At 38.6% G+C, this 16,420-nt stretch overlaps 5 protein-coding genes across 5 annotated transcripts in view; 2 read left to right on the top strand and 3 right to left on the bottom strand.

The window, feature by feature from the left end:
* Positions 1 to 93: 93 nt before the first annotated feature.
* CBG16531 lies at positions 94 to 7,437 on the bottom strand (the record flags this gene model as incomplete). Its single annotated transcript, XM_045244017.1, has 15 exons — positions 94 to 236; positions 280 to 763; positions 818 to 2,114; positions 2,161 to 2,349; positions 2,406 to 2,595; positions 2,639 to 2,889; positions 2,936 to 3,309; positions 3,359 to 3,733; positions 3,781 to 4,158; positions 4,212 to 4,457; positions 4,506 to 5,288; positions 6,435 to 6,566; positions 6,613 to 6,726; positions 6,770 to 7,234; positions 7,321 to 7,437. 15 exons carry the CDS (start codon positions 7,435 to 7,437, stop codon positions 94 to 96), a joined length of 5,538 nt encoding a protein of 1,845 aa, XP_045095993.1.
* A 516-nt stretch (positions 7,438 to 7,953) lies between these two features.
* CBG25926 lies at positions 7,954 to 8,733 on the top strand (the record flags this gene model as incomplete). The annotated part of the gene is made up of 3 exons (XM_045244016.1): positions 7,954 to 8,005; positions 8,060 to 8,231; positions 8,688 to 8,733. The coding sequence occupies 3 exons, from the start codon at positions 7,954 to 7,956 to the stop codon at positions 8,731 to 8,733; spliced, it is 270 nt and encodes an 89-aa protein (XP_045099847.1).
* A 1,253-nt stretch (positions 8,734 to 9,986) lies between these two features.
* Positions 9,987 to 11,934, top strand: CBG16529 (the record flags this gene model as incomplete). The annotated part of the gene is made up of 10 exons (XM_002641809.1): positions 9,987 to 10,146; positions 10,192 to 10,343; positions 10,385 to 10,547; positions 10,597 to 10,743; positions 10,789 to 10,901; positions 10,950 to 11,171; positions 11,221 to 11,381; positions 11,427 to 11,513; positions 11,557 to 11,619; positions 11,667 to 11,934. 10 exons carry the CDS (start codon positions 9,987 to 9,989, stop codon positions 11,932 to 11,934), a joined length of 1,536 nt encoding a protein of 511 aa, XP_002641855.1.
* Positions 11,935 to 12,217: 283 nt separating this feature from the next.
* CBG16528 lies at positions 12,218 to 15,384 on the bottom strand (the record flags this gene model as incomplete). The annotated part of the gene is given in 15 exon segments (XM_002641808.1): positions 12,218 to 12,308; positions 12,355 to 12,533; positions 12,580 to 12,684; positions 12,733 to 13,009; positions 13,057 to 13,137; positions 13,181 to 13,280; positions 13,330 to 13,546; positions 13,551 to 13,558; positions 14,046 to 14,076; positions 14,126 to 14,330; positions 14,456 to 14,559; positions 14,609 to 14,734; positions 14,775 to 14,880; positions 14,930 to 15,172; positions 15,221 to 15,384. Coding segments are annotated over 15 exon segments (2,037 nt in total).
* A 175-nt stretch (positions 15,385 to 15,559) lies between these two features.
* Positions 15,560 to 16,420, bottom strand: part of CBG16527 — a gene marked incomplete at both ends in the record, with an annotated part of 2,035 nt that continues 1,174 nt past the window's right edge. Inside the window, 2 exons of the mRNA XM_045244015.1 lie at positions 15,560 to 15,960; positions 16,008 to 16,078. Of these exons, the coding sequence (XP_045095992.1) occupies positions 15,560 to 15,960; positions 16,008 to 16,078 (472 nt within the window). The remainder of the gene's footprint in view (positions 15,961 to 16,007; positions 16,079 to 16,420) is intronic.

The raw sequence follows: 16,420 nt of genomic DNA, 5'->3' as shown, positions 1-16,420 counted from the left end.
AGTTCATTTCAATCTTTCAGACTTTTTGTAGCGAAAATTCGGTTAAAAACATAATGGATCGGTTTTGGTGGGATAAGTAGAGCAAATGAGAGATTATTCGTTCTTCTTGTTCTTATAATTATCATCATTTTGTTGTTGCTGTTGGGATGGATGTTGATAGAAAAGAGAACTGGAAGACCATAGATTGAATTCTGGTCCACTAAACATTGTATTTCCGAATGGTACAGAGCTTTCAGCTGAAATCATTAATAAATAGATCATAAGTTATATCAAACAAACCTTCGTTGATTCCCAAATGAGACAGTGAAAGTGGGTCATGAACAACATTTGATGGTTGAGAAGACGCAGATGAAGTAGATGGAAGTTGAGATGAAGAAGATCCCCAAAGATTCGAAGATGAAGAATCACCCCAAATCGATCCAGAAGAATAAGGAGGGGGATTTTGAATGGTGCTTGTAAATCGATTTGGGTTTCCAGGGGTTCGTGTGAATTCGCTTGTTGGTGGATTATTCTTTTTCTCGCTTCCAATCGTTAGACGACGTCCGCCCATTTTTTGTGGAGAATTTTCAAGCTGAAAATAAAAGACATAATGAAGGATTCTCTCAGAAAACCAACTTACTTTTCTCGACAGAGTTGACGATGCTTGGCTTGGACTTCTTTGTCTTCTCAAATGCAACTCATCCACATCTTCATCATGGAACAAATCCTTCGATGCCGCCGCCATTGATGAGAAGTCAGCTTCTGCATCATCCACGTTCAAATTCTACAAGACACAGCCATTTTTAATTTTGGAACCTATCTTTAAACTTTGTCTTACCTCATTTATCCAATCTGGCTCATCTTCACCTGCAACACTCTCCTCTTCCTCTTCTTCGATTTGTCCTTGATTCCATTCCATTGCTTCTTCAGAAGGCGTCGTTGTTGTTGTATTTGAAGTATCCGTTGGAGCTTGTCCCGATGCTTGTCTAATCAAGTCTTCCATTTGTTCCACACTCAATGGTCCTCCATAGTTCCACATATTCAAGTAAGGCATTGCAGCTTGAGCAGCTGGTGAATCCCAGAACGTTTCTTCCAGTGGCATTCCCATTGAAGACAGGAATTGTCTATAAAACAAATCAGGAGATGCTGGATTTGATTGCTCATTATACAATAGTTCCGGCGATGGAGCTATAGGACGTTGCATCGTGGTAGTTGATGGCGCAGGAGATGGTTGAGCTCTGCTTGGAGTCTTGCTAGGAGCTCTCTTCGGAGGAGAAGGTGTCTTAGGCGTTTCAGCTGGAATGGGTTTGACTGATGAAGACACCACAGGTTCATGCACGGGTTGGGATTTAGTCTGAGGAGTTGAAACATTCTTTTTCTTTTGATTTGATCCTTTTGGTTTTGGAGATGGGCCTGGAGTAGTTTTCGTAGACTCTGCACGAGAAGAGCTCTCATTTTGAGCTGCTGGTGCCACTGGTTCCAGATTATTGTTATCTTTTTGTTGAGCAGCTCGTTTTTTCTTCTTCTGACTTTTCGACAAAACTGGTTCTTCGACAGGCGGAGGAGTAGCTTTTTGGGAGACAGAACTGACTCCAGAATCTTTTCTCTGTGCCCACATTTCAGCCAGTGCTTCTTCTTCAACCTCATCAAATTCAGTATTAATTCCAGCTGCATTCTTCTTTTTCTGCTGACCAACATATTCTAACATTTGTCGGAATTCTTCGACTTTTTGCATTGTTACTGGATTCTTCTTCTTTGTTGGCTTCGTCGTTTTCAATGATTTATCACCAACAGCCTTATCTTTTCTCCAGAACAACGACCATCTCCATACTTTATGGACGCATTTAACGACCCAGTTGGCGAGGTTATAACCCCATTTCTTCACAAGCCAAGCATCAGAAGACGCTCGGAGTGCAGAAGGCGTCGAATTCTCCGACGTCTTCTTTGTCGTTTGAGTTTCTGGAGATGTTGGAGATGTTGAGGAAGTTGGTGTTGGTTGAGCAGATGATGAGGTCTTATTCAAGTTGTTGAGATCAAAGACGTGGCGAGGGATGGCGAATTGTTGTCGAATGGCACAGGCGATCGCCCGATCTCCTTCCAAATAAGCACATGCGAGAACGCACACCAAACAGAAACTACAAAAAAAGAATTACGACACTCGGGTTATTTCCAAACACTTACATCAATGCAGTTACACAACTGTAATACATAATATTCTCAAATGGTGGTCTAGGAAGAGCCTGATGACACTTTGCTAACATATCCCCAGGTACTGTAGCTGCCAACGGGAACAGCCACGCGCTACCATTCATGTGCATATACAGCTGAAGATCTGCTTCATTTGTAGTCGTCAAGAAATCAGGAGTGTATCTGAAAGAAAAACATACATTTTGAAAATATTGTCACTTTTAATGTATCTAACTTACGCAATATCCAATGCATATGTCTCGTTTGGTTGCAAACGGAATGGATAACAGTTGAGAATACGGAATCCTCGATTTTCACAAGGAACTCCATTGATACTCATATTGGTTACTGTGAACTGTACTTCGCCTGTATTCATTACTTGGAATGGACGACGAACTGTTAGAGTTGAGTGTAGTTTGTGCATCAGTCCTGAAATATATAGTTTCATGTGTCCATTTTTGATTTCTCTTACTTTTTGGATTATTACAATCCGTCAAATGATCATGTCGAATTTCAAACAACAATGGTTTCTTGGATCTCGCCTCAGCTCCTTCTACCTTCACACCAATTCTTGCACCTTTACCATACATCACAACTGGTTCGAGAGCAGTTAAATTGTTACGAATCAAAAGAAGAGATGATCGGAGAGTGTAGTCTGATGGTAGGAATCCGAGACGAAGGCGTACTTTCATATGAGGTTTCAGAATCATTGACAGTGTGAATCTGAAATAAGAAAATAAAAATCACCTAGAAAGTAGGGCAAACTAACCTTGGAATATTGATTTCATTGTTGTATCTTGGCATTTCATGATTCAGATGATGTTCGAAAGCTTCTCGAAGTTTCGGAACAGGAGAATCTGGTTTCAAAGTGAATAGTTCTGTATCTCTCAACGAGAACATCAACGTCTCGTTCATTTCAACATGATCTGTAAGATCAGATGCAAGATGTGGACGCATTAGTTCAACGAGTGACTCTGCATCTGGATAGATGACCAATGGGATCACTTGAATAGCAACTGGAACATTCGTTGGATTGGCCAGAGTCAGATTGACAATGGTAAAGTTCCCCAGAGCAGTCAATGGGAAATGAATGGAGTTTCGAGTCAACAAACGAGGCCAAACCAATTCAGCGGATGTTTTGATCTAAAATAATATTTTAGATACTCTGTCAAAAGCAAGTTTGGAATCAAACCTTAATATTTTTTGCTTTATCTGTATCCAGAATAATGGTTGTATTGACATGATGCTTCCTACTCTTCACCAATGCATCGTACTTCCTTCTTAGTTGTTTATAAAGGTAAGAATCGATTTCAGGAAGGTTTGAAGGCAATCCAAGTCCATGTGTAAACCATGCACCATCAGTACTTCCTAGTGGGAGACCCAGATAACAATATTCATGTTCACAAGGTGCTGATGGAGAGAACATGACACGTCCCAGATTGGTTAGTCGTCCGGAACGAAGAACCGGTGGGTTATGTGGATCGAAACCTTCGAAGAAGAAACGAGGATCCTCATTGAGAGTTGTCATACGGGTTACTGTCATATCTTCGTCAAAAGAATTGAACACCTGGAAGCGTAGTTCATAAGAATGTCTTAATGAATATGAAATCATACCTGTAGAGTTCGATAAACCAATTTTGATGGGAACGTCTGTCCAAATGAGACTTCATCGGGAATCGATTGGAGGGATCCACTTGATACCTGATAGGTCACAGCAAATACTTTGCTTTCTAGATCAGTCTCAAAAATAATGTTTCCATTTCGAACTTCGCCAGCATATGGAACTTTCAATTCCAAATCAAAAATTTTTCCTTTCATCGGTGGAATGTCTACATCTGCCATTTCAACGTATTCTAGACGCTCGTCGTTTCGAACATCCGAGAAGTTTCCGATCGATTTAACACCAACTTCATAGAGACGATATGCATTTCGATCAGGGACCACGAGGTTCTTGAGACGCATTTCAGCTCGATTGTGATTCCAAACGACAAACTGAAATATTTTTCGAATTCAATGATGTTCATATAACGTCTTCAGAATCTCACTCGAATCGTTCTTGTATCATTCCTCTCCACAAATCCAAAATCAAACGAATTCTTATCAACAGATGTCATTTCAACAGCCATTTTTCCGGCGTATGTTGATAGACTCAAATTGAATGTTGACACATTTGTATGGACAAAAATAGTCGAATTGTCAAATGGCGGCGGAAGTTTTTTGTTGTATTTCAGAACAAAAACTGGTGAAATGTGTCCGGAACGGATGAGAGCAGTGCGGTCAATCAAACGAATCTGGCGATTTCAAAACAATTTTAAGATTAAATACTGATAAAAACTTACAGAAAAATGTGAAACGAGGTCCGGAGACAATGAGATGTTGTAAATAGAAACATCAAAGGGAAGATGATTTTCCAATCGGATGATCCTTTGATGAGGTGGACGAAGATCTTCTTGAATGGAAAGATCATTTCCAATGGATACAAGATTTCCACGGAAAACATCAGCCCTATATGGAATACTGACATTATAGTTTCCTCCTCTTGACACTGCTATTATATGTCCACTTATATGTTTCATGTATTGTTGATTGCTCATCTGAACTCGATTTCCCTCCAAGTACACTTTTACCAGATCTGATTTTGGTCCCAAAGTGATGCTTCCCTTGTTTGGAGGATGCACGACGATTGGTGGATGAGAAGCGAATTCCATGTAGATTGCAGTATGGTCGCCTTTCTCGACATAGAGTGTCTCGAACTCCAGACGGCCTCCTATTTGATATTGAGCCACAGAAAACACTTTGGCTTCTGATTTCACGCCTTGTCGAATGATCCCAAAGTCAAGGATTTCGTCCGTCGCATACACTCCACGCCTTTTCAATACTTCTATTGGAACTGTCAGGTAGATGTCTGTAAGAGGACGACGATCTTCAGAGTGGTAAATGATTTCCGATGCAACTCTGACGAATACTGTAGAGTTTTCAGAAGTTCCACCAACAAGGACCAACGTGGCAATTTGTTTTGTTTGATACGGACGGATGTCCCAATATTGTGGTGGTTCTCCAGCCAAGATGCTGTCTACTTCGTGTGGAAGTTCAATGTGTCCATTTCCACCAGATGACGAGACCTGAAAAAAAAGCAAAATTTAGAATTACGGCAGTTCAAAATTAGAGTAAAACCTGTGATAGAATAGCCAGCCACACTATCAAGTTTGAACTAATGTTTCTCAGCAACTACATGGTGGCCGATAATGATAGGACGTTTCTAACCGTCTCCCATTTTTCAGAAAAACGTTTTTTAACTGTAATAACGGATGGTATTAAAGATGTCCAACAAACTTCTGAGTGGTCCAGGGCAACAAGTTATGCATCAAAACTGTCATTTGGTAGACCTGTGAGCCGATTTTTACCAAAAATCAAAAAATTGGTACTGGTTGCCGTGATTTTATCCCAAACCTTGACATTTTTACGGAAAAGGCAATTTGAAGATAAAATACGTTCAGGAGAATTGTTATCATCTTTTGGTAACAATTGTCCCTGATCCCGACGGTTTGGAAGAGTTTCATCTGTGAAACCCTTTACGTCACCTCAGATCTCGTCTGACAACGCCGCAGGTTGTGAAAAAAGTTTTTTGCATTTTTCGCGTCTGCAGGCCCCGGATGTATAAGAAAGGAACAGTTTATGGTAGACACGGTAACTACAAATGTTCGAATCCTATTTGACGATTTTTGAACCCTGGACCTTGCAATACCAAGGTCAAAACACATTTTTTCGCCGAATTTGAAGTTTGATGATCCCCCGAGTCTGGTGAATGTTCAAAATAATGGTGGCCTTCATTTTGGCTTTAATAGGTTCCTTTGATCCTTTTGAATATTTTCAAAAACATTTCAGACACTTTATGAGGAAATTCCAATTCTTCTGGCCACATCAACACGTGCACTCCCCTCTCGAGTAAATTCGCGATGTGGGTTGGTGTGGAGAATTCTTCATAAATCCGAACAAAAAACAAAATGATACGAAATGGTATAAATCATTGCCTATAGAGGGTCCCTACTTTCTATTAGTTTTGAAAGTTTTCATAATTTTTCCTTGGCGCCTGGCCAAGGAGCCCTCAAAAAAACGTCCTATCATTATCGGCCACCCTGTATGCAAGATAGCAACAATTTGTCAACTAACAAAATTTTTGTGATAATATGAAAAATGACAACAATTTAATATTTTTCACAGGAACCGAGATGCCCTTCAGGTTTTACGGTAGATTGATATGCACTAACCTCTGTGATTCTCATCGTGTATGCATATGGATTGAAAATAGAAATGGGTTTGGATACAGAAGAATTCATCGGGAGACGGTATCCGGTGAATGGCGAAATTCGGTATGGATTGGATACACAGTTTCCTTGCATCTGAAATTATATTAGTTTAAATTTTTAATGAATTATAAAAACCAACTTTATAGGTGAACAATCCAACTGATGTGTAAAAATGGACAACTGTTGAGCGCTTTCCGATTTCTCGTGGTAAGAAAACCACTTCCAAAGAAGTGATTCCATGGGGCTCGAGTTTCTGAAACATCGATTTTAAGAAGATAAAAAAAATGGAAACTTACATATTCTTCGAAATAAGATGCCTGGAATTCAATCGAGCTAACAACAATGGCATCCAAAAATATCGGTTCGGCTTTCATGTTACGAATATAGATCTTCCTTTTCTGCGCCGTTCCAACAGAACTGAAAACATTTTTAAATAGTTTTTGTTTCTGAAAACTGAAAACCAACTTTTGTCCGAAATCCATCATCGGAGGATCGAGCTCCATTGGAAGTTTCCCTTTTCCAGCCATTTTCATCACATTGTATGTGTTGGTCTTCTTCTTTTTCTTCTTATTTTTCAACGTCGATGCGTCTCCTGACCCTCCATCTGAAACGAAATCAAAGACAGGAAGATGGTGTACATTTTCCGGCCGAATCGGTTGATTCAGATAGTGAAGCTCTTCTCCGATTTGGACGAATGCGGTATGAAGAACTGGAATTTCATGGAGCAGCGATGCGGACACTTCCTCCGGGAGAGGCCATGCCTGAAAATGTTTATACCGTAATCCTCTAATATTTCCTCCTCTTTCAAGGAAGTTGGTTCTCAAGTGTTGAACAAGTTACAAGTTACCTGCTGATCAGCGAGTGTTGATGTGACTAGAAGAGAGAATATTAGAAGAATGGAGACGCAGACTGATGAGATGGAGGTCTTGAACCTTGAAGAAACCCGACGCAATGATGGAAGCATTCGGGCATTTAGTGTGGAAGAGAGGGTTCTTTGAAACAAAAAAAACCAGGCTTGAAGAAAAAAAGAAGAATAGAGAAACAGTTGTTGGAAGAAGAAAATGAGGAAACGGAAAAAAGAACAGATAGAAAGTTTTTCGACAACTATTCAATCTTTAGGATTTCTGTGACGTATTATTATTCTGGTACGAAAAATCGGAAGGTCCCACAGCGAAAACTACCGTAACCTAAAAATATGCTTATTTTCAGGATTTATTTTCTCGATTTTCGTGCGTTTTCACTCAACTTTTTAACTTTCGAAATTGGGGGAAAATGACAGAAAACTCGAGATAATAAATTCTGAAAATAAAAATAGTTTTTAGGTTACTGTAGCTGTCGCTGTGGGATATTTGGCCACAGCTCTGATTTTTTTTGTGTCAGAATAATAGCTTTATCATTTGTGTGCATCCAAAGGATCACATCTAGAATTCTCGATTTTAAATTTTCCGCATGATCATCTGAATCAGTACGTGGATTCAACATGGAACACGAGGAGAAACAAAAAAGTGTGCCGAGAGGTGACAAAAGAAGACGTTAGTCTTCATTTCTGTTAGTGATGGATAACTGGAGATAGTGTTATGTTTAAGGAGACCCGGGAAGTGAACATCTTGGAAGAAAAGGATACTGTCGGATTGAGACGCAGAGGCGGGAAGAATTGATCGATTCAGAAGAGGAGAAGGGAGAAGACGAAGAACACGTCATCACACCATTAGGAGGAAAAAAGAAGGAAAAAAAGAGGGGAGAGGAGAATCTGGTTTCGTAAGTTTCTACGACAATTCCATGTTCATCTTTTTTGAAAGAAGAGAAATGAGAGAATTTGAGATATCTTATTGAGTGAAGAAAGGAAAGACAAAGTGATATCTATCTGTCATCTGGGTCAAGGCAAACCAAAAAAGGGTATGGCTTTCTATCTAATGAAATCCATCTTTTTCTATTTTCTTGGGATAGAAAATGAAATTGGATTTTCTCAATCCGGAAATTAAATCCTTTGACGGTGTTAAATAACACATTTTGAGTCGTTCCTTTTTAAACGGAATTGATGACTTACTCTGAGAATTGGCCCAAATCCGATAAGAAGTTAAGAAGTTCAAGTATCAGAGGAAAAAACTTCAGAATTATATTGAATTCTCAACTCCGACTTTCAACTGGCAGGAAGAAAGATTCTATTGCGACTGGCTCCCGTGCAGAGCACAAAAAACTGATTGATGAGAGGAGGCGCGTTCTTCTTCTTCTTCATCTTTTTCACATTATAATGCAGTGATTCTTCGGATCCATTGGATATACCCCAACCGAGAAAAAAACGAAGGTTTCTCGAAAGTGAACTGAATGACAAACGACTAGTGAGAATGGATAAGACAAAGATCACGTAGCAGAAGATATCGGAAGTGTTTGGGGAAGTGTTTTAGAGGACAATGATCAACTTTTTGAGGTTTTCAAACGAAAAGTGAGCTGGACAGGAACGTCAACTTTTTGATAAAAGTTTTTGTACTTCACAGAGAGCTCGAAACATGATTTTATGAAAAGATGAAACATAGAATTGGAATTATCTCAGAATTTGGTTCCTCATGGCTTATCAGAAAGTCGATAATGTGGTTACTCATGAAAAGAAAAGTTCAACTATGGTTTTTGAACATTTTTAATCTTCAAAATGTTCAAAACTGTGTTTTTAAACACTGTTTTTTTTGTGAGTAACCACATAAGATTTTTTAAAACAATTTCAGAATAAAATAAATAAAGTTGGATTAAAACTGCAGTGAAATCTTCAACAACCAAAACAGACAGTATTGCTAACATATACCAGATTCGTCGGTTAAGAATCAAAAAAGAGTTACAAGGTGGCCGAGTAGTGCAACCCCGCCGGCCACGGCCTCTGCCTTTGGATAGTTAGCAAAACTGGTTCTTTGTGTGTACAGCAGTACAATCAACTCTATTGATGTTCATTTACCAGCATTTACCGGCATTCTCTGGTTGTACTGAGTTTGTATCGATAGAAATTATATTTTTATATACGATTGGTGCATACCTTGTAATTTAAATATTTTAGTTGAATATTTTAAACTATAGAATATTAATGTATTAGATAAAAGTTTTAGAAAAGTACATTGATGGTTATTTTTATTCCAGAAATCTGCAATGCCGCTTGTATTTCTCAGATACCGGAAATATACATAGAAACATTTATATCTATCTCAATTTCAGCTTTTTTTTTAAATTAAATGAAACGTTTTAAAATCCGCACGTAATCATAAAACGATGTTTTTACGGTACTTACTGTTTGTTTTTTCGAATTTCCCTTCTCTTGTTTTGCAATTTTAAAATTTTTAATACCGTAACATTGAAGGCGCATTCTAAAGTTTTGTTCGAGGGTCTCGCAGTCGTCACTCGTGACGATTTACGAGCTTCTTTGTGTTATTTTTATCAGCAGCCTGCATTTGTTTTAAACAAAAATCCTCCATCTTCATCTTCACAAGAATGCGTACAAAATTTATATAACCAATTTTTGAATTTCTAGATATGATTTCGTTCGAAGATTTCCTCCTCCGCCCTTCCAAGGTTGTCGATCCATTCAATCGTTTCGTAGCAAAAATTGACCCGTTTCTCACTCTTGTGGAATTTTGTCAAGTGATTGGACCCAGACCTCTCGCTGTTGTCTCTCAACAACCAAACGACAAAAGTAAGCTCAAAATAATTTTTTTCGAAAACGTTTGAACAGTTTCAGTCCGCGGAGTCGACATCAATGAGATGGCGATATGGCTCATGTCGTCAGATACAGTACCTGGTACAATGATTGTTTTGGAAAATAATCAAACAGGGATCCACGCAGCTGCATATTACTTCAATTTGTATGATATGCGAGCAAGAGCCTTTCAGGTTAGGATATCCTTCCGTCAATATGAATAACTTTTCTCCAGAGAAATCTATGTATCGCGTATTTATGCTCTGAAAAACCCACAAAAGAGCTTCTGAACCATTTTTCAACGACAATGAAGACACTAGTTTCACCTGTTTTAATTTGCAACCGACGGTTATTCATTCGACATGTCACCGATATTGTTAAGTTTTCAGACAGCGTTGGTTAGTTTTTAAAATACATACTTTTCTCAAAAGTGCTGTTTTTTTTCAGATGAAACCACTCTAAAACAGTATTACACATTAAATGGAGATTCACAGAAGCTCACTGATGCCAGCAGATTCAATATAGTTTTCGAGCAAACACGACTTCTGAAAAGTAAATTCCTAACCAAGAGATTCCAAGAAATGGCGTTCGAAGGTTTGAAGACTATACCTTTTTTATTCAAAATAAAAGAGGTTTCAGATGATATTTGTTGTGGTCATAACACAGAAAATATGGGAGAAGCCGAAGACATCATATGCTCATTTCGAGTTCCTTCTATTCCATTGAGTCCCATCGACACTTTGACTCCATGTGTGAGTTCAAATAACTTTTCAGTGCTTATTACTGAACAAAGTGTTTAGGCGTACGAATCAATAATACCTAAACTGCGACAACTTTGTTCCGAGCTGAATCAAGCCAACAGTCTCTCTAGTACAGGCGCTCTGTTCTGTGGTCTTCGTCCAATTGCTACAGTAGCACCAATAACCACATCATCACATTCGTGGGATTTGGATTCAGAACATTTGAATTCAAATGAAAAAGGAGAAGAAACATTGAAAGCAATTACCGGGCATTTGGGTGATGTACGCGGTGTCTTTTCAATGGTTTTTTTTTTGATAAACTGATTTCCAGGTTCTCTTCCCGCTACTTTGCGGTGAAGATATGGTAATTTGTGGTGCTGAACAAAGAAGGAGTACAGTCGAAGATATGTTGGTAAAAATAGGAAAAGTTATTCCTAAAGAGAGGGCGAATCTTGTGGAACAAGATGTGCAGATGGAGAAGGATCCCAACAAGTGAGTAGTGGAGAAACTTCACACCATTTATAGAAAAGGTTTCAGAATTGGCAAGGGATTAGGAGGACTTCTGTGTAATCGAAGTGAAACTGGAAAACTGGCTCGATGGAGGACCGTACTTGACATGAATAGGTACAAGAAAATAATTAGACTCGCTTGAACATATATTATTCAGATGCATCCTAAAAACGTTCAGCTACGACGGTGTACTCTTATCCGGTCTCAACAAAAAAAGAAAGTGAGTTGGCTATCAAATTAATTCTCTTGCATACGATCAATTTTCAGATTTCCTTCTGATCGATCTCTGGTTATGTTCATAATTGCATATCTGACCAACATCTGCCAATTGGCTTACATATGTCGTTATCTGTTTATCCGATCACCAAACTCTATAGATATGGTGATGGGAGATCAGCAGAAAATCAGTTTTGACGATGAACGAATACTGATTTGTTTGCTGATGGGTATCGATTTCGAAAAGTTCAATCGACTGAAGCAATCATCGAATAAAGACGGGAGAGGTGCGAAACCGAGTAGAACTATTAATCTGTGATACTAATTCTTGCTGTTATTACACAATTTTCAGGAATAAATAAATTTTGATAAAAGTTGACAGACCCAGGAAATATTTTTTTTTAGATTCCACAAAATTTAGATCCAATGTTCTGGGAAATTGGAGAACATTGAAATATAGATTGAATGTAAAATTTTTCAAAAATACATTTAGTTTTACAATCCGTATTTGAACATAACCAATCTCACAATATTTTCAATTTTGTACATTTCAAGAATTGTATAAATAAATTTGTAATAAACCCCAAGGAAAATTTTATACATCATTTTGACACTCCAACACAAATTGCTCCCAACAGAGTGATAGCAACAGCAATGGATAGAAGACGGAGATTGCGCAATCCGGAGATGTCTCTGAATTTTTAAAGGATCCGATTCATAAGAAATTATGTTTGCTCACCGGAAATAGAAAACACTCCATAGCGCAGCAATGACACCGGGGACCATGGAAATTATGGGGAACGAAACTGCTTGTGACAAGTTGTCATTTGCAACGAACCAAGAAGACTGAGCAATACCCCACATCGATCCGGCAGTTAAAGAAGGTCCTATTAGTCGAGATGAGGCGAATGGGTTGTTCTGGAATTTTTTTCATTTCGTAAGATGTTCCTATTTTTTGATATACCCTTGATACGATCACATATCCAATCATAAAAGCGGAAGCTGTGCAGAAAATACCCATGTAGTGAGAGAAAACGAGTCCGAGTCCAGTTTTTGGAGCCAGTGGGTACTGAAGGTTTTAAATTTGCAGATGACTTTTTTTCAGTATAAAACATACTAATTCTGGATGGTCTTGAATGTAAATCACAGGCACAAATGTCACTCCGTAAAACACACCAGCAACCAGAGATACGGTAATGGCCAGTATCCGTTTTTGATTCCGATGAGCACCCAAAAGTGTTGGAACGGCTCCTCCACGTGGCACAACTACATCACTATCGTCTGCGCCGCCCACCAAGTCATCGGCTAAATCATCATCAGGGGCTACCATTAGAGGACTTCTTTCTGATGAAGATTGAGATTCATTTGGTCGAATTTGAGAAAACAAGAAACCTCTGAAATTATTATAGAAAAATGAAATGATTTTGAAATAGAATATTACCCGACAATAACCATAACTAAACCAAAATAGTTGAGAATCGGAAATGTTGGAATAGTTGCATTGATACCAAACAGACCGAACCTTAAAAACTACTGTTAATTTTTGCATATCAGGTCAGTTTAACCTTCCAGCAGCCCAACCAGCTACACAGTTTGTCGTTCCCCATACCAACATTCCCATTCCAATTCCTATTGTGTTCATGATGGGAACGGCTGTCAGGTTACCTAAAAATCCACGTATTCAGATGATCTACAGATAAATTCTTGCTCTCACCTAGTGCCCAGAACATTCCTCCAAGCATTGCAAGAGGTTCGAATTCTGGAAAACCTTGTGTTGCATAAACGGCAACCCCAACAAGAAGTATGGCGGCTGACATTAGCCATTGTACAAAAATCCCATTTCCTGATTGACACTTTTTGACAGGCACGAACATGGATCCGAAGAGAATTGAAGAAAGTGCACATGCACTTAATCCAACTACCACACTCATCTAAAATAAAACCTCTTATCAAGGGTGTTCGTAACGGAATTCGGAATTCCGAACATTTTTGGAAAAAAATTCCGGTCGGAATTAGAGATTTTCGGACTACGGTATGTCGCGAAAAAGTTGCTTTCCGAAAAAATTGCAAATTTCAAGATCGGAAATTTCCGAAATTCCGCATTTCTAAAAATCTAAAAATTTCGGGATTCCGAAATTTTTGAAATGGAACTTTTCGACACTCCGAAAAGTTCCAACATCCCTGCCTCATAATAAATGTTGGAAATCGAAGCCTTCTTCTGGAGAAAAATATGATCCGAAACATAACGGGGTTTTAAGGAAACATTGGACGAACTATAGAAAGAGAATAAGATTTATTAAAATTTGATATTTCCAATTAAATAAAACAAGACAAAACAAAAACCTGTCTAAAAAAAATTGAAACACCTAAAATTTTCATGAAAACTAAGAAAAAAAGAGAAAAAAAATCAGTCGTCCATTCCCACGACACCCTTCAGCTCGTCGTCTTCTTCGTTGACATCCTATAAACAAATTGTATAATTTTTCATTAAAACTCCATCATCAAATTACCTTCAAATGATCGTATCTTGTGATGATCGGTGTGGCAATGCCTCGAATATCTCCTGTTGCAGTTACTCGATCCCACAACGACGGATTGATGTCTCTCATGATTCTGTTTCTTTTCAACATCTTCCAGTAGTATTCTTTTCCACCCTCCGCATGTTCAAACGATGCACGAGCAGCTTCTGCATCTGCGTGAATATCTGTCATGAATCTGTAAATTGTACAAAAAATCGATTTCAAGCTTGGATTTTCACTATTTGTCGAAAATTGAAAAATTAGGTCACAATATCGTTGGATCTCGCCTTTCGTTCACATAAAACAGCAACTTTCACTAACCTGTATAACAAATGCCACTGCTTGTTAGCATACCAAGCAGCACCCAACAACAACGGATAGGCAACAACAAAAGAAACAGCAGAACCGCTGAGCAATCGGGAACTCTGCAAAAATTGAACTGAGCATTTTTATAGTCTCATTTCAATAGCTCACATTATGAATCCAATATGTGAAAATTGAACTGAAAGTGGTCCACGTCGCCCATGAAATACTTCGTTGAGCGAGAGATGCATAACCATCGTAGGCGTAAAGGTCTCGAAGGAAAACAAATCGGCGAGCCTGAACACCTTTGATCTTTGGAAATATATTCAAAGCTTACATTGTCTGAAAGAGCGTAGCAGTCGGCAAACTCTTCTGCGATTTCTGAATCCCACCGAATAGGAACACGCTCTCCCATGAAATCGAAGCCATCCTGGTACTGATTTCTGTGAGGACGAGAAAATTCAAAAAGAAATCATTCTTTCAAACTCTAACTTGAAAAACTCTAAGGCTTCGTTTGCATTGCTGAATTTCGAATACATTGGTACAGCCAAGTTTAGTCCTGTCCGAACGCCAAGTGAACCGGATGCTACTGTTTCATCGGATGTGGCCAAATTATTCTGGATATGAACAGATACAACAGCATCTTTCGGAACTCGTGACTCCCGTTCTAGAAATCGTCCATATTCCTCGTCGGCTATGGATGGAAGATGACCAGGAAGTGGCTCGACGGAATACCTCAAAACTTTCAATTCCTGACTTTTCTAATATTTGAATCTAAAGAACCTTCGTGGAAATGTCAAATTGACAAACGGACCATTGATGAGAATCGAACCAATAGGATAACCAACTACAGTAGCTGCTAGAAGACCGATTCTTGCTCTTCGACCCATTTTCGTTTGAAGCCACAACGTGGCTTTCTGATTCCACTCGGCATATGTTGACCCCATTCTAAAAAGTTGATAATTCAAGTATTAAAGAATCTATCAGAACAAAGTATAAGAATGGTTGAATAGCCATCAAACTCTATTTTTCAATTTACAACTAAAGAATTTCACAAAATTTGAGGAAAAACTAATTTATTTTATTTAAAACTATGGAAGAATTATAAATAAAAAGTAATTATCAATCATCCAATTCTTCGGAATGTATACTCTGCTTCTGTTTCATCTGTTTTCGAAGTTTTCGAATTTCTTTGATTCGTGTGGAGTGCTTCACAAGATCGTCAACAAGATCACCGTTCCTTGCGATTTTACGCTCGCCTTCTTCTCCGAGCACCTGGAAACTTGGACGAATAATCCGGAAGTCATTATAACTCACCTTTCGATATAACCTATTCAATTTCATCGTGGATTCTAAATAATCTATGGCTCCAATCGTATATTCATCACCTCTAGATATTGTATCTTGATCCGCCTGTGTTATTTTGAAACTTTCAAAACGTCTCGAAAATTCTGAAAAAGCTGCGATAGTGAAAACAACGGCAGTTGCAGTTGCTATATACGGTCCCACTATCATTGCAGTTGCTGAAAATATAATTTTTACAAAAACAAGTAGATAGTGAACTGATTACTATTTAAAACACCATATCCCATTGTCGATAGCCCGAGCCATGCTAGGATAGGAGCACAGAAGTATTCACCGCTGTAAACTTGTGATTGCTTGTTACACTGCTACAAAAATCGAAGGTCCCACAACGACAACTACCGTAACCTAGAAATATTTTCATTTTCCGAATTTATTTTCTCTATTGTCTATTCAAAATAATCGCNGTGAATCCCAGGAACAGAAGATGAATCGTTTTTATCCAGTTTCCAAGCCAGCAGCTACGTTGGATGCCAAATCACCACGCAAAAAGAAGACTCGCCACAGTGAGAAGCCACCAGTAGAAATGCCAGTCGCCTGGGTTCTTGGACGTGAAGAGGCTTTGCCAGCTGCTCCAATTGGAATTGCTGCGAGCTCATCGCAAGTACCTGCTAATCATCC

This window comes from Caenorhabditis briggsae (genome assembly GCF_000004555.2).
Source record: "Caenorhabditis briggsae complete genome, chrIII, whole genome shotgun sequence".
Classification (NCBI taxonomy): Eukaryota; Metazoa; Nematoda; class Chromadorea; order Rhabditida; family Rhabditidae; genus Caenorhabditis; species Caenorhabditis briggsae.
This window is presented reverse-complemented; position numbering and strand designations above follow the sequence as displayed.